Source organism: Bos mutus, chromosome 11, assembly GCF_027580195.1.
Source record: "Bos mutus isolate GX-2022 chromosome 11, NWIPB_WYAK_1.1, whole genome shotgun sequence".
NCBI lineage: Eukaryota > Metazoa > Chordata > Mammalia > Artiodactyla > Bovidae > Bos > Bos mutus.
Window position 1 is genome coordinate 79616682 of NC_091627.1, and position 23535 is coordinate 79640216.

The window sequence follows — 23535 nt, forward strand, 5'->3', positions numbered from 1 at the left end:
GGGAACTCTCTTTTAATACCCCATGCTGTCTTTCTTTATATCAATTGTTACTCAGCCGAGGAAAAGGAATGAGCACAACAAGCCCGTTTTCTATCTGAATAAGGATACTTCTGATGGCCTTTTCATTCCCATCAGTTAACAGAACTTCTTTGACATCTGCAGAAATAGCAACCTGAAAAAAAAAAAGGGGGAGCACAGCAAACAATGAGCAAATATGCTTGTCTGTGTGGAAGTGAAGACAGGAGTGACAAGCCTTCAGTATCATGCTTCCTCACCTATTTCTCTGTAACAATCTTCAATCTTTTTTCATTTTATGTCTGCATTATTTTAATCATTCAATCAAATCAGTCAATACTTTTATCATTCCATTTGCGGGAGCCTCTATCTTGCTATCATTCTGTTCGGTAATTGCATTGTGACAGCGGATGATGGTATTCTGAGAGGCTTTCATCTGTGGGCTTCTGTTTATCTAGTAGAGCCATCATACAAGGCTGTCACTCTGCCTTTCAGCTTGCTTCTGTCTGACTGCCTGATGCCCTTCATATAACTTTGCATTGCAGGCAGATGGCTTTGTGAGGGTAATTTTTTTGTGAGCTTTGACATGCTCGCACATTGGGCTGTAACCCTGACACATTGTGTAAGAGCGACAGGTTTGTCAAATGCCAATCAGTGTAACAATATGCTTTTATTTGTAGAGACATAAAAACTTGTCTAATGCACTGTGCTGCTACATAATATCTCCTGAATACATGACTCAGAACCCAGAGAATGGGGAACGACGTTCCTGAATGGCCAATCTAATTCAAAAGAATCTAATTACTGAGCGCTCTGGATCATGTTTGTTGGTGTAATAATGCAGGCAAAACATTAGCAGCTATATCATGGTGCTCCAACTGTGATTTGCCGGGCTATTCCTGTATCTTAGCAAATGGGACTATAATCTGAAAAAAAAAATGCTTTTGCTATGGCGAAGAAAGACTGCGCGAGGCCTGGAATGTCACAACAAGCGATATTGACTACACTGAGGGAAAATGTTTCTGCTCATCGAGGCAACCATAAAATCAATATGATCCGAAAGTAAGTCAATCTAGAAGGTCTCTCAAGACCCGGCAGCTTGACCGCAGCTGATGCTGTTGACGGTTCTCTGACCCAGCAGTTGGAGGCCCTGGAACATTTTTCCTTTTGTTCCTCTCTCTGAATGGGATTGGAATTGAGAAAAGACCTACCATGAGCCCAGCCAAGCATGTCATGCCACCCCCTAGCTCACACACAGCAAGGTCCCTGAAAGAGAGAAAAGAAATGGTAGAACCCATACAAATGAGATGAAAATGGGCAGAGAGATATATATGTTACAAGAACAAATTGCCATCTGCAGTAAGAACGGCGCTACCAGGAAGTTGTAGAGACATGACGAGGCTACCTCATGTCGTTTTGCGTTTTAAAAATAATTATGAAATAGAAAAGTCACAAAGCAGGCAAACCAGTGGGGGTTCCCTCATTAGTGTTCACTGCAACATTACCACCGCTGAGCTGAAAAATCTGAGAAGGTTCCCTTTTTTCCCCCTGTCAATGGCGCTGTCTTTTAGAACTAAACTAGCTAGAGTAGCGAAAGATAATTGTTAGGAAAGGATAACACTGTTAATCCACATTCATTCCTTCAAAAACAGTTAGACAAGTAAATGAAGAATATATGTGAGTGTGTATATACCTATATTATAGTGAAAGACACACACAACACACACACACAAATACATGCAATCTTGAATTAAAAAAAAACAACTAAAACAGCAGTATTTTGGAGAGCTGAACAGCCCCCATAAAGAACAATTACACAAGGAACATTTAGCAATTAACACTTAAATAACAATAGACCCCAACACAACACAGTGAATAAACAATGCGGGGACATAATATGGTTAAGCCAGCAAACCCAGGCTCAAGGAATGACTGGGCTCTGACTTGACCGCTCCTAAGCAAAGCGGCTCAGAGTTAAAGCTGACAGTCTGGGGTGGCACTCTGCACTTACCTTCCTCTTTGTGCCTAAATATCAGCCCTCAACGTGTGACATTCCTGCTCTGGCCCACTGCTTGCTGATTGGAGCTCCAGGCAAGCTTAAGCACAGTGAGATGAGCAAATGCCAGACTTCTAGGGCAGCTCTGAAGCTCAGTTCAACACTTCCCTGTTCTTACTTTATATGCTTATACTCTTAAGAGATTGTCTCTTCTTCCCAATTTGGGAAGTTTATTTCCTCAGCAAGAGGGGAAAAAAAAAGAGAGAGAATCAAGGGAGGGAGAGGTGAGAATAGAGGGAAAAGAAGCAGCAGCCAAGCCAGGACATTCGTATTCTGAAATACACATAATGAGTATTTAGTTATTCAAAGCAATTAGAAACTGTTTGGTAAATATGGACCCACAGAGCTTCAAAAACTACATATTATTGACCCAGTCTTGTAAATACATATTGTTACAACACATACCCGATCTTGTAAGGATATATTGTTAAAACGATCACTAATGGCTTGTCTGGAATCATAATGGACTATTAAGGAAGCATATACTGGATGACTTTTATAAAATGAGAATGGAAATGAAAAAACCCATATTTTCTGAGTCTATCAAACATCTTCAGCATTTTTTTTTAAAAGGAGTTTTTTCTTTTTTTGTAATCCCATCCATGGTTTAATCTATAATGCACATTCACAGTTGAAAACATTCTTGTTCATAGCATGAATCTGTAATAGTAATTTATATTTTACAAGTACATATTGTTAGATATGTAAAATACCTTGAAAATAAGGGATGGGATGGCATTTTTAAATAATAGCTGTGGGGTATTTATTTATCAAATATTCCATAGTGACTTTCCTAGCAGAACTTTATAGAATGTCTTTTTTTTTTTTGACCTTTACAATCAGTAAGGATTGATTGGAGCTTCACTTTCGTTTCCCCAAAATCAAAGCGAAATAAAATGCCTTGAGTGGAAATCAAAAGCCTTTGACACATAGCAAAAAGCTTGCTGTGCAATATTAGTACCCAAAGGCGATTCAGATTTCTTTTTCAGAAGCAACATGTTTTCACCATGACCTTCCCCCTCCTTTCCTTCCTTTCTTTCTTTCTTATATACACTTTTAACAGTTTAATTTGAAGAATGTAATCATGGTGATCGTTAACATGTAGATACAGCACTATAGTGGGCTAAACAAATTTTTAAGTGCAGCTTTGTACCTGAATATACCACTGTGCTTGAGGCAGTAGTAAGCCAAGACTTCTTCAGCCGGCCAGATGCCTAGAAAACACAAGAGGATATAGACTTTTTGATAACAGAAGTTTCTTCTGTAAAAACTCTCTGTAGTCATGCTCTTAAGAAATGCCTTTTAAAAAATAATGTTCAGTATAAGTGATTTCAACTTGAATCAAACTTACCGTAATTATTACTAGTAACGTCATATCACATGCATTTCTTTTCTTCTGGATTATAACTTTTCCCCCAGGAAAATATCCTAAATAATTTTTACTAGATTTCAATCACAACAAAACAGCAAAAACAATAACAGCCAAAATTATAAACATCCAAAGTTAAATTTTGAATGGTATTTCAGGTAGATCTTACTTTTATACACATGAATCTTCATTTTGGCCAATTCATTAGGATCACGAAGACCTACTGTATATGTAGCTCATACTCAGCAAAAATCACTTCCAGGAGCAAATAAAACCACTGAGGTTATTATACCTTTCTTGTCTGACTCCATACTTATGTTTTTCATATACATAATTATTTCCTTTCTTCAACTAAAATCCAACCGGAGTATAAAATTGAGAAACCTAAGTTTCACCAACTTTGTACATCTTTCAATTTAACAATAATCCTACTCATTAAATTCTGTGGAAGAGCATTTCCTAAAATCATCATCTGTAAATCATTTATTTAGAAGACAATAGTTTTTCATGGATGAACATGAATTGCTTAAAGAGAAGACAGATGTGCTCTTAATTTTTTTCTTTATACTTTTGGTATTTCAGAGAAGATGATGTCAAAGAAATGGTAAGTAAAATGCTAAGAGAATCAATGGATATACATATATTAATAAACAGCAAAGAAACAACTCTATAGAACATTTGTTGCAGAAAAGTCCAGTCACCTGTCCTTACTAGCTCAGTCTCCCTGGTGTTTCTGGTAGAAATGACTGTTTGGGGGAGAAACAAAATAAACCAGCATGAAGTGTCTGGAGTTATATTTGGTAGAAGTCAGAGAGGCAGTGGAGTGTAGCAGTTACAACTACAGGTACTTAGGAACCAAACTCAGGTGGGCTCCAGCCTCAGCATTGCCTTTCCTAGTTGAGTGACCTTAGATAGGTTACTTAACCTCTCTGTTCCTCAGTGTCCTTATCTGTAAAATAATATTATTGCAATATCAACCTCACAGGATTGCTGTGAGGATTAAACGAGTTAAGTATATGAAATGCATTTAAAACAATTCCTAACTCATAACAAGCTCAAAGAAAAAGAAAATTGTTAATGTTATTCTCCTGCAAAGAGGGATAAAAGAGTCAAAGAGAGTGTGAACCTCAAACAACTATCCTAATAATCAGAACACATGGAGAAATTTTTCGACCTGATCCTAATCATTAGCTTTGGCACTACCCCAAAGTCCTAATACCTGGCATACAGAAAGAACTCTATAAAGATTAAAACACATTATAAAATTCTCTGAAGGAAGAGCCCAAGACAGTTTTCTACATCAAGTGAATATAATCACCACAATGATGAATTTCTTTATGCCTTCGGTAGATGGTTTTGAGGATTTAAAAAATAATGATAGGGGAAGAATATTTAACTAAAGTTCAAGCCTTGATTAAGAACAAAAATGTGATTTCTAAAATGCATAGTCTTTTAAAAGTTTTATAATTTTTTCTTAAAAATTATAGAGGTTGATTTTTAACTAAATTAGATATGAGAAGTTCAAAGAATAAAGTTTAAAAATCACCTAAAATTCCACCACTAGTATATAATCACTGTTAACATTTTGGACACTATTCCAAAAAAATCTCTCTAGGCATAAAGACATTTTATACAGGTGGGATCTTCTCAGGGAGGTATTCAGTAATCTCATTTTGCCCCACTCAGTATGTGATGGATGGATTGCCATGACAATAAAAATACACTATACCTGCATCATTTTTAATGACTGCCTAAATATTTTATGTTTGCATCATAGTTTATTTATCCAGTTTCCTTTTGATAGACATTTCAGTTAATTTCTAAGTTTTTGATATTATGATATTATAAACAGTGGTATAATAAAGACACATTTTTCCCCAACATATAATTTTTTTCTTCTTAAGTCAAATACCCAGAAATGGAAAATCTGTTCAAAAGTCAAGTACATCTCACATTCTGATATATCAAACTGCCCCTCCAAAAACTGTACCAAGCTACAACTCTAATAAGAGTGTTTATTTCCTCAAAACCTTGACAGGACAGGGATTTTAATTGTTGCTTATTTGTTAAACTTTTAGGTTATCTCAGTACAGATCAAAACCACAATGAAATAGCACTTCACCCCCTTCTAGGATGGCTATATTGAAAAAGTCAGACAATAATAAGTGGTGAGGTTGTGGGGAAATGATGTAAAATGGTTCAGCCATTTTGGAAAACAGTCTAGCAGTGTATCAAAAAGTTAAATGTAGAGTTACTAAATAACCCAGCAATTCTACTCCTAGGGATATATCCAAGGGAAAAGAAAAAAAATGTCCACACAAGAATTTGTACACAAAAGTTCACAGCAGCATTATTCATAACAGCTAAAAAGTGGAAACGACCCAAATGTCTATCAACTAATGAATGGCTACATAAAATGTGGTATATCCATGTAATAGACAATTATTTGGCAATATAAGGAAATAAAGTGCTGATTCATGTTACAACATGGATAGAACATGAACATTATCATGCTAAGACAGAGAAGCCAAGACACAAAGGACTACACATTTTATTTTTCCATTTATGTTAAATGTCCAGAATAAATGAGGGGTGATTGCTAATGAGTACGAGATTTCTTCTAGATGCGATGAAGGGGAAAGTTGGTGATGCGATCCATTTGATGTATGTAACCAGCTTTTCGTCATCTGTGAAGTAGCTAGTTTAGACTTATTTTATTAATTTTTAAAGATTTATTTATTTATTTTATTTTTGGGCTAGAGTGGGTCTTTGGTGCTGCACCTGGGTTTTCTCTAGTTGCAGTGAGCAGGGGCCACTCTTCGTTGCAGTGTGTGGGCTTCTCACTGTGGTGACTTCTCTTGTTGCGGAGCCCAGGCTCCAGGCAAGAGAGGGCTTCGGTAGCTGCAGTGCTTGGGCTCCGCAGTTGCGGCTGGTAGGCTCTAGATCGCGGGCTCAGTAGTTGTGGGGCAAGGGCTTAGTTGCTCTGTGGCATGTGGGGTCTTCCCAGAGCAGGGATCGCAACTATGTCCCCTGCAGATTCTTAACCACTGGACCACCAGGGAAGCCCTAGAATTACTTTAAATGTCAAGGTTTGTGGTTAATTTAGAAAGAAACACAATCATTATTAACCTAAAGCCTGAACAAATTCTAAAATTAACTGTCTAGATATTAAGAGACATGAGCCTTTAGCCAAACATGGGTCTTTCTAGATCACTTCCATTCTAGAGCTTTTTGCTTTCCCACGGTTTGTGTTAGAAACAAGTCCTGGGACTCTGACACACAGTGGCCAAGGGGCAACACTGCTGACTCCTCTTCTGACTCTAACAGCTTGTACTTGCCCCATGATGACAACACACCTAGCTCTTGGAGCAGAGACATGGCTCTTCTGTGATCTGCTGACGTCTGGAAAGTAAGCAGCAGCTCTCTTTACCTTCCCCTAAGTAAATGATCGTGTCTGTCATGCAGGAGTCACAAGCAAGGCCTCTCTCAAACCTGAGACTCAAATGGAGAGGCCAGCACATCCTTAGCTAGACCACTGACTCTTCTGGAAGAAGAAACCCACCAGTGGATGTTACTAAAATGAAAAGCTGCTCATGCTGGAATGGGTAGGTAAACCTCTTGGACTCTTTTCAGTGTTTATGCTCTGTCTCCTTTTACTTAAGCATTTCTGCTTTGTCTTGAACTCAGAGTGGAAATCCGTAAGAAGATAAGAATGCTCTATAAATATTTATTGGGCATCTACTATATTTCAGGCCCTGTGGATCAGCAGGGAGTGATACAGCATGGTCACTGGAGATTCAGTCTCATTAGGGAAGAAAACTATTAGACAAACAATAACACAAATAATGTGCCTAATTATAAATACTGTGTAGAAAAAATAGAGAGTGCTTCTGAGAACCAATCACAGGGGACTTAAGCTGGTTGGAGGGGAGGCTGGGAGGAGTCCATCAGGGGACACTTCTTTGTAGAAACAGTAAGCAGGCTGAGACCCAGAGGATGAACAGACAAGAAAAGGAGGAAGAGGGGCCAGAGCTGGAGGGGATGGTCCACAGAAAGGGAGCATCATGAAATAAAGCTTTGAAGAGAAGAGTTTGATGTTCCAGGAATGGAAACGGTCCAGGAAGCTGGAGAATAAGTGAGAAAGGAAGAGGCAGGACAAGACGAGCCTGAAGGGGGTGCTCAGGGGCCAGATTTCATAGGCTCAAAGGCCATGTTAAGAATTTTAATCGTGGGCTTCCCTGGTGGCTGGCTCAGTAGTGGGGAATCTGCCTGCCAGTGCAGGAGACATGGGTTCAATCCCTGGTCCAGGAAGATGCCACATGTCATGAAGCAGCTGAGCCTGTGTGCCACAACTACGGAGCCTGTGCTCTAGAGTCCGGGAGTTGCAACTACGGAAGCCTACGAGCCCTAGAGCCCACAATAAGAGAAGCCACTGCAACGAGAAACCTGTGTATCGCAACTAGAGAGTAGCCCCCGCTTGCCGCAACTAGAGAAAAGTCTTGTGTAGCAACAAAGATCCAGCACAGTCAAGAGAGTGAATAAATGAATAAATTTGTTTAAAAACTCCTCTAAAAAAGAATTTTAAATTGCACCTTAAAGTAAATGATACATTTTAAGTGGCAAAGTAGTATATAGTCAGATTCACATTTTAGATCATTCTGACTGCTCTGAAGAAAACAGACTGGAAAGGGGCAAGAGGAGGTGAGGGTAACTGGGTAGGAGGCTACTGCAATCACCTAGGTCAGTGCTGATGGTGGCTTGGGTGATGGTTAGTGGAGATGAAGAAAAGTGGAAAGATTTGAGCTATATTTAGAAGGTATACTGACAAACTATTAGTTAATTAGATGAAGGGGGTGGTAAGAGAGAGGGAAGTTTCAAATGTGACTTAAGTTTATGGCTTGAAGAAGTGGGCTGATGATGTATACCAGATACGTATAGGATTTTCCTTCAGTTTATATGAGCTCCTCCTCAGGCTGCATTCATGGTACAAAAACACAGCTGGGGGTCTGGGGTCTGATTCTGGGTCTACCACTAACAATCTATATGGTACTGGGAAGTTATGTAGCATTTCTGAGCATTAGTATGCTCATTCATAAAATACTAGGCTTGGGTAAGATTATGCGAGGGAGGGGGATTCAAGCTATAAAAAGCTACAATAAAGAATCTTATTTCATGCTCTGGTGTTAAACAGAGTTCAGCTTGAATACTGGCTCTTACTGGCTGTGTGACCTTGGGCAAGTACCTAAACTTTTTAACTCTCATTTATTCAACAATTCTTAGCAGTCAGGCTTCCCGGATGTCTCTGCAGGTAAAGAATCCACCTGCAATACAGGAGATACAGGAGACATGGGTTCGATTCCCGGGTCAGGAAGATCTGCCGGAGGAGGAAATGGCAACCCACTCCAGTATTCTTGCCTGAAAAATCCCATGGACAGAGGAGCCTGGAGGGTCACAGTCTAAAGGGTTGCAAAGAGTCAGACACGACTGAGTGACTAAGCAAGGCCAATTCTAGGAGGTGGAGAGATAGCAGTGATTAAAATAAAGTCCTTGACCAAATAGCTTTAATAGAGGCAATAAACAAAGTAGTTCTAGATAGTAATAAATGTTGTGGAAAAAAATAAAACATTAATGAAATAGAAAATAACTATAGGGGTCGGGGCGTTGCCACTTTAGACAACATTGTTGGGTAATTTCTCATTTGTGAAGTACAAGCAAAAACAGTACCTCTTCATACCATTGTTGTGAGGAATAAGTGAGATAATGCCTGTAAGGCACTTAGAACAATGCCTGGGAGATAATAATTTTAAAAATAATGTTAGCTATTGTTTTTGCTGCTCTTGCCTTTGTTATTATTTTGACATTTGTCTATCCAGGCAATTTTATCAATCTTGATTATATGTTTATGATACTTTCAGGGAGATTATTATTCCTAATGGACAACCCACAAAAACAAACCAAAACTGAACTCTGGAAATATTTGTCCCAGCTAAGGGAACTTTGAAAATCAATCATAAGTAAGAATACCATATATATATAGAGAGAGAGAATATTATATATATATATATATACACACACAAACACACACCATATATATATATATAGAGAGAGAGAGAGAGAGAGACAATACTTGTTCTATACTTGTCCTTCTGCTCTGGCCCATTAACAAACTTGCTCTGAACAGTAATTATGAAGCACAAGCCTGCCTGTGTGTGTGGAGTCAGATCATGGAGAATTCGAGTACATCTGGGTGAAATGGAATGTCCAGTGTAGCCCTGTACAGTGAGTGGGTGGAAGCTTGCTCTGTGATGTTCTAATGTTTGTTGAATGCTGACTGCTGGCCAGGCACAAGGTAGATGAGAAAACAGAGATACTGAGAGGTTAAGAAATCTTCCCCCAAATTAGGCAGATATTTTGTCATTGAGTTGGAATTTGAATCCGGTAATCTGATTCTAAAGCCGTTATTCTTAACCTCTGTGCTATGCTGCCTTTCACTAGATTGCAAAATCAAGGGCCAAATGAATTGTTTTGCAGTTTTCTTCTGTTCCAGGGAAGCCAACTGATATAGATAATGAGCATGTGGAAGTGAAAGGACACAAAAAATTGCCCAGGTATTTCAACAATATATTCTTCTAGGACTACAAACTGGGTTGGTTTATGGGTGTGATTTTATGAGCAATGCATTAAATTTTAAAACTTAAATTTTAATTCAGATACCTATTAATTTGATGATTATGAAATAAGGGAAAGCTGAAAGGAGCCCCAGCTCCAGCATGAATCTGAAGCAGGGAGAGGAAAAGAGTCTTTGGCGCTCATTCCCCAGACCTCAGCCTTCAGTCTGATGGTCAGTTTTAGAGCAGATGCTGCGAAATCAACTAAGTGACAGACAAGAAATGGAGACAGGACCAGGACGACGCTGAAGCACCTCTGAGAAAAAGGAATACGCTGCAGCTGCAGCCACAGCCACGGTTCCAGTGGTTCAGACAGTAAAGAACTTGGAAGACAGCTCTGAGGCTTACTAGCTTGGCGACCTTAGCAAGTCACTTAAGCTCTTCTTGCATCACCTCCTTATCTGGTAGTAATAATACCGTCTACACTGTAAGTAGAGATGAAAGTGTAATAGGGAAGAACAAATCTGACTCCAAATTGGATCTGTTTCTTTTACTTTAATCTTTGTATTTTATTGCTTTTGCTACAAGTTAAAAATGTTGCCTATAGCCTGAAATAAACAGTATAACCTATCTTCAAGGCTCTGATTTTTAAAAATATAACTCTTCCCATTCATATAGAAATAAAAAATTGCAGAGAAAAACATTTGTCCTGTTGGAGGTTTACAGGAACATGATGACCTCACCTACCTGGACAGCTGCAAGAACAAAGGATTTAGACACCAAGAAGCTTGCAACAACCAACCGCACCTCCTCCCCTTTTAGTATAAAGGAAGACTGAATTCTAATTCAAGATGGTTCTTTGGGATACTAGTTCACCATCTTCTCTGGCTGCTTGTTAGCTTTCTAAATAAAGTTGCAATTCCTTGCCCCAACAACTTGTCTCTCAAATTATTGGCCTATTGTGCGACCAGCAGTAGGAGCTTGGATTTTGGTAACATGAAGATTGAATGAACTATAAGAGTACCAAGTAAGTGCAATTAGTATTTGTTGCTGCTGTTGTTAGTATCACTTTTTTTTTTTTTTTTTAGTATCACTTTTTGAACACTTACTACCGGGCAAACACTGAGCTGTGTACTTTATATGTATTATCTCATTTAATACTTAAATCAACTTTATAAGATATGTACCGTCATTATGACCAGCTAAGGGGCACATTAAGGTACACCAAAGCACAGAAAGTTTAAATGGCATAGTAAGGATTTGAGCCCACCTACTCAGTTTCTAAAGTCCACTCTTTTAATCACTACACTAATTGCCTCAACCCTGGTGACTGGCTCAGCAATCAAAAGAACTAGTTTCTAGTTCTCATGGCTCAGTTAACAACTAATTTTGGGACCCTGGACAAATCACATTTGGGCTCTGTTGTTCAGACGCTTAGTCGTGTCTGGGTCTTTGAGACCCCATAGACTGTAGCGTGCCAGGCCTTCCTGTCCTTCACCATCTCCTGGAGCTTGCTCAAACTCATGTCCATTTAGTCAGCGATGCCATCCAACCATCTCATCCTCTGTCATCTCCTTCTCCTCCTGCCTTCAGTCTTTCCCAGCATCAGGGTCTTTTCTAATGAGTCAGCTCTTCACATCAGGTGGCCAAAGTATTGGCGCTTCAGCATCAGTCCTTTCAATGAATATTCAGGGCTGTAGTTTCAAGAATGAATTGGAAGGGTCTGGGACTTTCTTAGTGGTCCAGTTAAGAGTCCACCTTCCAATGCAAGGGACACAGGTTAGATCCCTGGTCAGGGAACTAAGATCTCACATGCTGTGGTGCAACAAGCCCACACACCGTAACTAGAGAGCCCATGTGCTGCAACTCAAGAAGCCTGTGCACTGCAATGACGACCCAGTGCAGCCAAAAAATAAAATAACTTTTTTAAAAAAAGGAATAAATTGGAAGAGTCAAATTGATTTTGAGGAGTCTTCCATCTTTAAACCCAATAGCTATAGATCATGGCATTTGTGCATTTCCAAACGAAAGCTCTAAAATTGTCAGTGAGCTTTAGTTTACAACATTTTAGGTTGAAGTTGGGCTGGTTAAAATGTTTTATTTGTACTATACTCCAAGAAAGGATTCAAAGGATTTTAGAAAGCATTCAAAATCATCTTAGAGATCAAGTCTTCACCACACTTCCACTTTTACTGAATTAGAACTGCCTTTGTTAATTAAAGAAAAGAACTACTCTACATCTATATATTCTAGTTGTGATGGCTTTTTATTTACTTAACCCAGCATATAAATAACAGGCAACTTTTTCAAGTCCAACTTTTCCTTTTCCAGTACAGAGCATTGTTCTCAGATATATGCTGTGTTTTTCCCTCAAACATATTTCCTTTTCCTCAGAATAACTATCTTTTGGGCAGAAAAACTTCTCCTGAGGTCTCAAAGCACAGGTAGAAGAACATCTCCCAGTAGGAGCTCTCTAGGTGAGTAAATGCTACATCTCCATTGGTCAGAGAGGATGTCAGAAAGTGAGAACAGTCATTTCTGGAAAGGTAGACCCAGAAAATCAGACCAGAGAGCTCCTACCAGCAGGGAAACACCCCCTGGGCTCTCCTTGAAAGAGCACATCCTTCTCACAGACCAAAAAAGAAAAGAGAGAAAACTTTCATCGCCAGTTTTACTCCAAGTAACATCCTTCCCCAAGAAGCTCAGGGTCCTCAGGGTGGAATCACCCTTTTAAAAATAGGAATGTGTTGTGTCTCAGACCATCATGTAAGAGCCGTAATGTGTCAAATAGAGTGGCGCGAAGAGGAAAGTATTAGAAATAATTTTTAGTGCTCCTTATCTTAGGTATCTAACCACTTCACCCACACAGACACAGCCTTGTTACGTGGCACACTAAAGGCAAGTAAGGAAGGTGTGGTCCTTCCTGAGTTACCTATGATCTGTGACTCTGATTTCTATAGTAGCTTCCTGCTTTCTTGGGTCCAGCTTTATCTCACTTCTCAGTAAACACTGTGACTGAATTCCAAACAAATTGAAAGCCTTGTGTTCCAAGTGGAGTGCATGTTCTGTGCATTTATGAAAGTGCCCCCTGGAGAGAAAATGGTATTTAGGAGATGTGTGCCACAGATGCCAAAGCCACAACGTACATTTATTAAAATGGCCCTGGCATTAGGCTGGTTAGGCAACATAACTTGTTTATTTCGCAGTGTTGTGTGGAAGACACCCATCCCAGCATTTCAAAACAGCCTTCGTTCCAAATTCCCCCTCTTAGGAAGGAGAATGAAGAGGACTATGTCCCCTTCTTATAGCAGGAATTGCCTTTAGCAAGTTCCAAAAGGTTAACACACCATTCAGCAAATTGACTTGATAAATAAGGCAACGTGTTGTCGAGGTACAGCCTAAATCCACTTTAAATAAACCCCTCTCTGCTATTCTATCTGCAGGTAAATGTATAATGTTCAGGTAACTGAAAAAAACAACACCAAATGAAATAGTATGAGAATTGGCTGGGGATCTCAGCTGTATAAAATGGCCAAGGCTCTGTGCTTCCTGTCTCCCTGCTCATCATCATTCATTGATATGAAGGAAACATGATGGTCTGCTCTCCAGAAATTTCTGCCGGTGCATGAGCTCGGGCGGCTCCCTGCAACTAATGTGGAAATGGAGTGCAAGGCACGTCCTGGCTGCAAACACTGGGGTCTTGCTCCGTTGGGGCCATCTACAAATGGCTTCAACCAACTTGTATGATTGTCTTTAACACCTTTTTGTATTTTTTTTTAAGAAATGAATTTGATTTCATTTTCGTTCCCCAGTTTTCAAATAGTCATTAAAAATTAAACAACACCAGGAAAAGCCTTTTGTGATTATAGCCTTCATTCTGCAACAAACTGGATCTATAAATTTACGTACCATTGTAGATGTAAATTACAAAATTTATATTCAACTATATTAAAACATCTATTCCAAAAATGATTACCAGTTGTGAAAAGCAGACAGGCTTATCACTTGCTGTCAGTTGTTCATGTCTAGTTAAGCAATAATGTGCTAAAACTGCTCTTTTGTTTTGTGTAAGAATTTTGGCAATAGAAGAAATGAACACTCGGTTAATAAAAACTCAGGCTGCTTTTTGCTTTGATGGAGGAAGCAGCTGCCTGTTTTCATTTGCTGCAGAGCAGCAAAACCCATCAATATAATAAGCAGCTTAGATGCTTCCATCCACAGCATCTGTAAGGATATAGGGCTATTCGCTCAAAACCAATCCCTGGTTTAATTTTAACAAAGATGTGTCTGACATATTTGAAAATGCATTCTAATAGGTCTTGAAACGTGAACAGTTTCTCTTTTTTTAAAACACTTTTTATGGATTTGAAATGGTAGTATATATAGCTGAATGATAGCAGTGATAAAAACCAGTCTAAACTGTGAGGCCATCCTAAAACAAGGGCTATGACAAGAGTAAGCCAAGAGGCAGTTATTTGGTTCCCTTCAAGGTGGAAGTAATTCATTTAAATGTGATTTCATTCAATTATTCATTCAAACAAATATTTACTGAACCTTACTATTAGAAATTGAGACCACATTTCCTACTCTCAACAAAGTCACTCTTCAGGGGAAAAGATGGAACACAAAAATATAAGTCAAACAATGCAGTTAGCACAGGGATTCACATAAGCATTTTTTCTATTACCTTGTTATTTTTCAAACATTCAAATGGACCTAGAACATGGCAGAAACTAAACATACAAATTAAAAATCAAATACTGTCTCCTCTGTTATATAGTCACACATTTTGTTAGACACACCTTTAAAAAAAGACAACCTGATGTAAAAAAAATTGAATTATGTTTCCACACATGTCAAACGGTTTACTAGCATAGCTAAGAATTATCACACTTTGGAGTGAAAGTTTTAGGATTTTAAATTTTGTTTGGACAGCCTCTAATTTCACAGTACCCATTAGACACTTTCACATGATACACCACATGGAAAGCCTAATAGAAAACAAAGCTTGGAAGCAACTTACAGTGTGGTACAGTACTCTTTGGCCTGGAAACAACGCAAAGAGATGATTCTATTTTATTTTACTGCTCAGTGGCATTTCCCCAAAGTCAGATAATCCTAAATCCTCCTCTTTATCTGATTCAGTATCAGGCAGGAGAGCATCTCAGCATGGTCAACCAGGGACCTGTCTAAATGGTCAACATGAATGCAGGGTGAGCCATCAGCTTCTCAGGATATCAAATTTAAATGAGCACTCATCTGGAGAAACACTGAGAAAATGCTCCCATAAAAGTAGAGCTAAGGGCTTTCTTATTCAGACATGCTCCCTGTAAAACACACATACCTGGGTTTTAAAAATAAACTTTTTATTTTGGAATAATTGTAGATTTACAGAAAAGACCGGTACAGGGAGTTGCTGGATACCCTTCACCTAGTTCTTCTCATTGTCAACGTCTTACATTGGTCAAAGCCAAGAAACTGACACTGGCACATTAATAGTAACTAAATTTACTGGTTTGTTTTTAATGGAATGGTTACTATTCAAGATGAGCACTGATGAAGGTATATGTCAGAAGGTCACAAACAAAACCAAAAGAACAATACTTGCAACTTACTGATTTTTCCTTCCTTAATTCTCTTCCTTCCTCTTAAGTGACTCTAAACAAATTCACATCAGCTTTAAGAGCTAAAACAGGACATAAAATGTATATACCTCAGAGTTTAAAATAAAATCTGACCCCATCAAGAGAACTGTGTTGCCAAGTGAAGCCTTGGCTCCCCATTCTATTGTTAAATGGGCAGAGTATTATTTTCTAGGTCATTATTCACATGGAAATTCTGATTGCCCCTATTCAATTAATACTTCCATATCACAGTGTGATATGGACCTTATAACCAATCTGTGGCAGCATGAGTTAAGAACCATAAAGAAGTCAGAGGTCATTATTTTTTCAGCCATTCAGAGTGTTTATAAAGCGTTCACTGTGCACCCTTTCTGCTCTGTGCCTCCTTTCTCCTTCCCTTGGCTCTGCTACTTAATGGCTGGGCACAATGCTTCCAGAAAACCATGGGTTATGTACTAGTTAATGGACTTTCCAGGGGGCGCAGTGGTAAAGAATCAGTGCAGGTGATGCAAGAGACATGAGTTCAATCCCTGGGTCAGGAAGATCCCCTGGAGGAGGAAATGCCAACCTGTTCAGTATTCTTGCCTGTGAAATCCCATGGACACAGGAGCATGGTGGTCTACATACAATCCATGGGATTGCAAAGAGTCAGACATGACTGAGCATGCGCGTGCACACACACACGTACTGGTTAGTAGCAGTCTCTTCAGCAGTATGTTGGCAAGATACCTTGGAGAGATTCTTTCTGTTACAATTGGTGGTTCCCATGGACTGAACTGTATTCATCCCAAATTCATATGTTGAACCCTAACCTCCAAGGTGATTATATTTGGAGGTAGAGCCCACAAGGAGGTAATTACAAGGTCCTAATGGTGGGTGTCCTGATATGATAAGATTAACACCCTTATGAGGACAGACTCCAAAGGATGCTCTCCCAACCCTGCCCCGTGCTCACACAATGATGAGGTCTTGTGAGGATATGGCAAAACGGTGACCCCACCCCAAGAGAAGCCTCAATGGAAACTACATTGGCATTCTGATCTCAGACTTCCAGCCTATAGAACTGTGAGAAGCCACCCAGTCTTTGGCATTTTGTTAGGGCAGTACAAGTTGACCAAGACAGTGGTCAACCCTTGGTGCCTGATGTTGGGGTGAATACTTCCTCTCAAGGCCCCAAACATTCTGAGCTGAAGGAACGCCCTCCCTGCATTGTAGATAGGGCCCACAGGGTAGAGAGAGCAGTCACAGCCCTGGTGCAGATGCTCACATTGTCCATGACTTTTTCCCCTCCCTTCCCTTCAGGTTCCCCTTTGCTGTTCAGTCGCTCTGCCGTGTCCATCTCTTTGTGACTGTTTAGCCAGCTCATCTTACCTCCTCCTCTTTGATTCCTCATCTCATCTTACTTTGATCTCCTCATCTCATCGTATTTCCTCCTATTCTGCAGTTTTAGCTCCGCTTTTCCATTTAAAAGAATTCAAGGGACTTCCCTGGTGGTCCAGTGGCTAAGATTACATGCTCCTAATGCAGCGGGCCTGGGTTCAATCCCCAGTCAGGGAACTAGATCCCACATGCCTCACCTAAGAGACTGCCTGCCACAGCTAAAGAGCCTGCATGTCGCAATTAAAGAACTCGCATGCCTCAACAAAGATTGACGATCCAGCAAGCCAAAACTAAGATTTGGTACAGCCATATAAATAGATACATAAATATTTTTTTAAAAAATAAAGTATACTTCTGTCTACTATACATTTATTTAAAAATTTGTAATTCTTTTAATTTTTGAAAGCAAACATTAATCCTTCTCTGATGAAGAAATTTTGCTGATACTACCTTCAAGCTTTCATGAAAATACTTTGATCTGTTTCTTTATGTTGTCTTTGAACATGAACTCCTTGAGGACAGGTTGCTCACTGTTTCTCTACTTCTCTGTGGCATGGTTACATGATTTATGTGAAGGCATGCTGGATTCACGCAGAACAGTAGCAAAATATTCTAAACCTGGAACTCACAGCAGTGAAAAATAAACCCCTCTTCTTTTACAAGATCTGTGTGCCGAGCTTTATATGATGTATATACTCAGGACCAGATTCTACCTGGTAATGCAGTGACAGGTCACTTCCAGTGTGGATAAGTTTCTAATTGTGCTCAATCCACTCTCACTGGCTTTCTTATCTATATCCACAATCTGCAGAGCTGGCAGGACAATTATCACCAGAAGACAGAATAGATGCCCTGGGGAGTAAGAGTGTCCAGGGTCTGAAAGGTGCATGCTTACACATTTCCAGGCCAGTAACAAAGAATCCACATTCAATAGGCCATCTTTCTCTAAATCAATCCTTTCGTTCAGCAGAGCACGTGTCATGGGTGCTCATATCTGGGGCTTATCTTGGCTATCTACAAAGATGCAGGTCTCTAATCACAGCAGCCTGGAATGAGTCCCAGAAAGGGTCCTTTAAGTGACTTTAGATACAGAAAATGATTCTCTGTGTTGCCTTTTTTTTTGGTGGGGGGGTGGGGCCCTTCCCTTTGCTATGATAAAATTTATAACCTTAACCCATATAGTACAGTGTTTTCTCTGAGAATCACAACTCCTTGAGCAGGGCCTTCAAAATATACTATTCAAACCAAACTGTTGCTCTGAACTTGACACCACAGTTATCTTTCTGTTGAGAAAAATACAGAAATTCTAGAGCTGTTATTTTGTTACAGGCCTTTTCACACCAGGACACAGGAGTGTTCTTAAGTTGAGATCAAAGTGCACGGGCTAAGTTGTTGAGAGCGGAGAAGTCATCATGGTCTCTCTATGGACTCATGCTGGACTTCTTAGGACGGAAAAGAGATTTCCTTCTCTCTCCAGCAGCAAAGAGTTCATGTTATCGTGAACCCCATCATGCTTCTGTTGGTCCTACCCTCAACAAATGATTGAAAAAAATGGCTTCAAACCCAGAGAGCTGTATTTAGGCTGGACTATCTTTTTCATCGGTTTATGCTGCCCAGTAGCACTAAAAAGATTTTGGCTAAGTAAATACTATAGTAAAAGTCAAAATTCATACCACAATTGACACGAAAAACAACGTTTTGGAAGAAGATGAAATAGTGTTTAAATATGATGAGAATAATTGCTTCCTACTTTTCATGGATGCTTCAGTGAAATCTCAATTTATGAAGTAAGGCCTACAGAATTACGGGGCTTGCTTAGCTAGTTACTGACTGAGCCTCAGTTAGAACTACAATTCCTAATACCTCACCGTGCCTCTCTTTTCAGAGTAAGAGACTTGAACAACAGTGTAGGAAAGACATGATTTGAATCTGCATTTTGTGAAAAGATTTTTATCTTCCAGGTGGAAATCAATGCTTGAAGAAATGAATCCCACTCATTTCAATTTGCACATATTCAGAGACACTTCACATTCAGTAAAAGTCCTTTCGGTTTCTCTTTCTCAATCAGCAGTTTTATGGAAACACTCACTGTCTTCAAACCACAACTGGTGGAAGAGGCTATAGACACATTCAGTCGCAGCTCATCTCATATCAGAACCTCTGAACCGAGACCAGGAAGCAACGTACAGTCTTTGGAAACCCGTAACCCCTTTCCCTGGAATTACAACAATTATGCGCCTTGCTTTATAAACTTGAGCTTCTATTTGTTTTCAGGAAATTTATCAACTAATTGGTCACTATTCTTACTTATTCAAATGTCTACATGTAATTCGTCTTGCAGTTAATCTGTTTATGGCAGATTCCAACCATTCTTTTGATTACCGGCATTCTAATCATAATAAAAGAGTCTTTTATTTTGTTGTGTCCAGGGAAGGGAAATCATGTAATGTATACAATTTCTACACACAACGCAGCAATGAGAAATGTAATTTTCTTGTGTATTCTCTTCTAAGAATATTTTCAGCGTTTCTGGATTGTCTCCGCACTCAGGGACAGGATTGAAATCTCCACTTTGGTATTTATCTGAGGCTGTGATAGCTCAGTCGTCGGCCGCCAAATGCCAAGATAGGAGGAATCTCATCATCCAGAGCCCAGCTGCATGATGGGCGGTTAATAGATATATCAAACCTTAGGATATATGCTAAGCTGAAGAGATGATTGGTTGGTTGATACACTGATTGATTAGCATAGGGAGAATGGGTTTCTTCTTGACAACCTAAGATTATGCTTCAGCTAAGCTCAAATTGCTTACACCTCTTCTATTGGGTTTAAAATTACAGTCCTGTCATCTAAAATCTCTCTTCAATGAAATTTTTACCATATATAAAAATTAAAGGGAAAAAGAAAGTAGGAGCACTGGGTAAGAGTAAATGGAGTAGATACATTTCATTCCACTGTTGTTGATTCCACTAGGAAAAGTTGATATGTAAATCCTCTTGAAAAATGTTACACACATTTCATAAATGATTACTGAATATTATACAATAACTCAGGAGAAAAAGTTCAGTATCTTAAAAGTCAGTGAATACTCTATTTTCAAATATACAAAAGTCAGATTTCCTCTATAGAAATATGAGAATTCAAGTAAAACACTCTATTCATCAGGTTTACTTTCTGGGGCACATAGATGCCACCCTTAAGACTTTTCATATTTTAACTGCTGGCATGCCTTTCAGGAGGAAGGGCGAGAAAGGGCAGATTTAATGGAGACTGTGGATTAGCTTTGTTTTTGAAGCAGCTTAACACAAGTAGCAACTTCTTTAATTAGCACTAATGGTCCTAAAGATAGTCACATGGACATCTTAAAATATTTGAATATTGTGGCTGTTTCCCATGCATGTGGAATCAGGTATGCTTAAAATGAAACAGAATTAGATGAATGAAGGATACAGAGCTCAGTTCCATCAAACTCTAAATTGACATTTAAGTGGTATTGAAAAAGCATCAAGACTTTGAACAAAAGGCCCACGTTTAGATCTTTGATATTCTTAGCTAACAATAAATTCATGAAGCATAAGCTTGGTTTATGATGTCCTGTTTAAAGATTCACTCTCATTGTACTTCGAATTAGAGGAGACTGGCTAAAGAAAGGGCCTTGCTTTCTCTCCCTCCTCCCCATCCCCTCTGCCTCCAAAAAAAAAAAAAAAAACTGGTAAGCTTTAATTCAGCACTTTGAAGAACACCCCCTCCCCTCCCTGAGCAAATAAGGATTTGGTTGCCGAATCACAGTGGATAAGTGGTTCATTGAGAATGTTAAAATCTGCATTAATAAATAGGACTGGGCTTCTCGGATTTTCCCCTTCCTATCAGCTATGAGCGGTAGGGGATCAGCTGCGACTAAAATCCCCAGCTGAACAACCCACATACAACTGAGTGAGCAGACTTAAAACAAGGCCATTTATTGGTGACTGTTATGCAAACAAAGCGTCCAAGTCTTAGAAACAGATGTCAACTGAAGCATATGCTTACTGTAAACTGGAATTTGATTCTCTTTATAAAAATAGACATAAATGGGCCTTCAGAAAGTAGACTGCCTCTTGTTGTCTACCACTGCCTAACTTGATTCAGCCTCAAGCTTTTAAAGAGATGAATAGACTGATATGTGAGGGCAAAAGAATAAAACTTAAAAAAAAAATTAAATTGGAAATAAATGATAACATGTTGGAGCAGTTCCCAGAAGCAATTTTACAGATTTTTCTCTAAAAACACAAGACAGGAAGTTAAAAGCTTGGTGCAGGTCACCCATGGCATGTCGAGTTATCATTTCCTACCACTTAGGGTGGAAGAGAAACTGCACATTCGGGTGGCAAGTTTAGAAGCACATACTTTTTATCCTACTCTCTCTTTCTTTTTCTCTCCCTTACCTCTTCTCACATCTTGATGTCTTTTAAATGTCACTTATTTTACATGAGGCAGTTGGTGGAGACATGAGTCAACAGCAATCAGAACCATTATCCCCTGCAGCGAGTCCTGGTCTTAATGCATTGTGACACCTTTGCTGGCCAGCCACCGATTTACCTTTCTGCTTCTTAGGGAATTAAGTGGCATCATGTGAAAATGGTTGTGATATGAACAGCATGGGCATAACTGGTATTAAATTTACCTCTCAGCCTAAGTGAATTTTCCTCACATGTGACTAATCAAAATGAAAGCTTGTGGACCCAGGCTGAGCTGGCCAGCACTTCCCCACCCCTGGGACCGGGGCTATTTTGTTTTATCTCTTTGTACAAGCTGGCAGAAGTTTAAAGTGAAGGGGATAATCCAGTGCTGGTGTCTTTATGAAATAACATCCTTACGTGAAGAGGCTTTTAACTGTCTGTCGCTGTCCTCTCAAAAAAAGAGTGTGACAATCTCATTTTGCTGAGCACCCTCCCATGAAAAGAGAAAATAATAGCCGTGGCCGCCATGGCTAGTACTGACCTTACATGATCCATTATCCACTAAACACTTTAAAAGTCAGTTTTACATACACTGCAGGGGGAAATGAGGGAACTATCACAATCATTTTCACTTTAGTGAATTTGCCATCCATTTGAAGTCAGTCACTTGATATCCCAACACATCCAGCCCGTCTCACAGTATAAGGCAAAAGAAAACACAATTGATTAAAAGATGCCAAGCACAGACACCCTGGCACCCTACTATTTAAGACACTTCCTAGGAGCAATGGCAGTGGCGGAATGGCTTTGCATGAACTTTCCTCAAACTTACACATAAGAAAAAGAACAATCAAAAATGAAATCCTTCAAATTTTTCAAAGTGCTTGACATTCCCACAAAAATGTTTTACTAACCACTTAGCAGAGATCAGTAGGTGCCAAAGGAAGTGAAGGCAGAGCAATTATCATCCTGCACTGTCAGCCTGATGCTTATTCGCAGACAAGAGTGGCTTGCCTTCCGCCATGAGCCAACTGTGTGTGTTGCTGATAATAGAGCCGAGGTATTGCTAAACTGGTAATGAAATAGCACACCTCGTTTACTTCCAGCAACGTATTTGTGGAAGGCAATGAAGGCCGGAATATTTTCTCATCACTACAAGAATACTCAACTCATTGTTAACAATAAAATTAGTTTTCTGACAGGTGCCTGCTATGCATTTACTTTTCCTTAAATAGGAGCTTCCATGCCTAGAGTAAAACACTAATGGCATTGCTTTCCCCTTGTGGATAATGCATTGCTTCATTAATAAACCATCTAGAAGCCTGACTGGTAATCAGACTGTTGGCCACTTTACAGTCCTTTACTGTGAAGTTCAAAGTCTTGTTTTCTTCATTTTGGTAATACATTTATTCTTGAATCCTCTGCTCTGAGGCAAGTACATGGAGTGGAAAAAAAGTGAGGGGGAGAGATGGTTGAGTATGGCAGCAACATAATATAAAATAGAGTCAGTGCCAAATCTTGAGCCACATTTGTGAAATTTAATTTTACTATGTTAAGGGGCTAGGTGAGGGGAAAAAGAGAATAGCCAAACAAATGTGATTGCAATACCCTAAAAGAATTTATTTACCCACTCACTCCCAAAACACTTGAGTTTGAAGTTTTGAGTTTATAATTTCATTCTGAACTGCATGACCCAACTCTAATAAATCACTTTAGAGACAATCCTAATGGTTCATTCAAAAGAGTCTGAGGAATCCAATTCATAACGGAACGGAAAGAAGATTCTGTTAAGGTTCTACTGGGACCAAACCAACTTAAACCCCAGTCAGCCACTGGATTTCTACAGCTTTTTAATTCATTGTGGAGACTGGAGAACAAGGATTCTCAGGCAAAATGAGAGAAAAACAGGACTGAGGGCAAGACAGTTAGTTATGGGTAAATAAGAGTGAGTAGCAGAGTGCCATTTTCATAGAACATGAACACAGAATATTAGAGAATGTCATTCTTAGATCTCGTGAAGGGAAAGGCTGAGAAGAGATGGGAA

At 39.3% G+C, this 23535-nt stretch overlaps 1 protein-coding gene across 2 annotated transcripts in view; it reads right to left on the minus strand.

Annotated features, from left to right (window-relative positions):
• CAMKMT (calmodulin-lysine N-methyltransferase) overlaps nt 1–23535 on the minus strand; it is a 428589-nt gene that overhangs the window by 59316 nt on the left and 345738 nt on the right. For both annotated transcript variants that reach the window (XM_070379650.1, XM_005903299.2), the window contains exons 4-6: nt 3225–3285; nt 1227–1281; nt 109–172 (exon numbers count right to left, since the gene is read on the minus strand). In XM_070379650.1, the coding sequence (XP_070235751.1) occupies nt 109–172; nt 1227–1281; nt 3225–3285 (180 nt within the window). The remainder of the gene's footprint in view (nt 1–108; nt 173–1226; nt 1282–3224; nt 3286–23535) is intronic.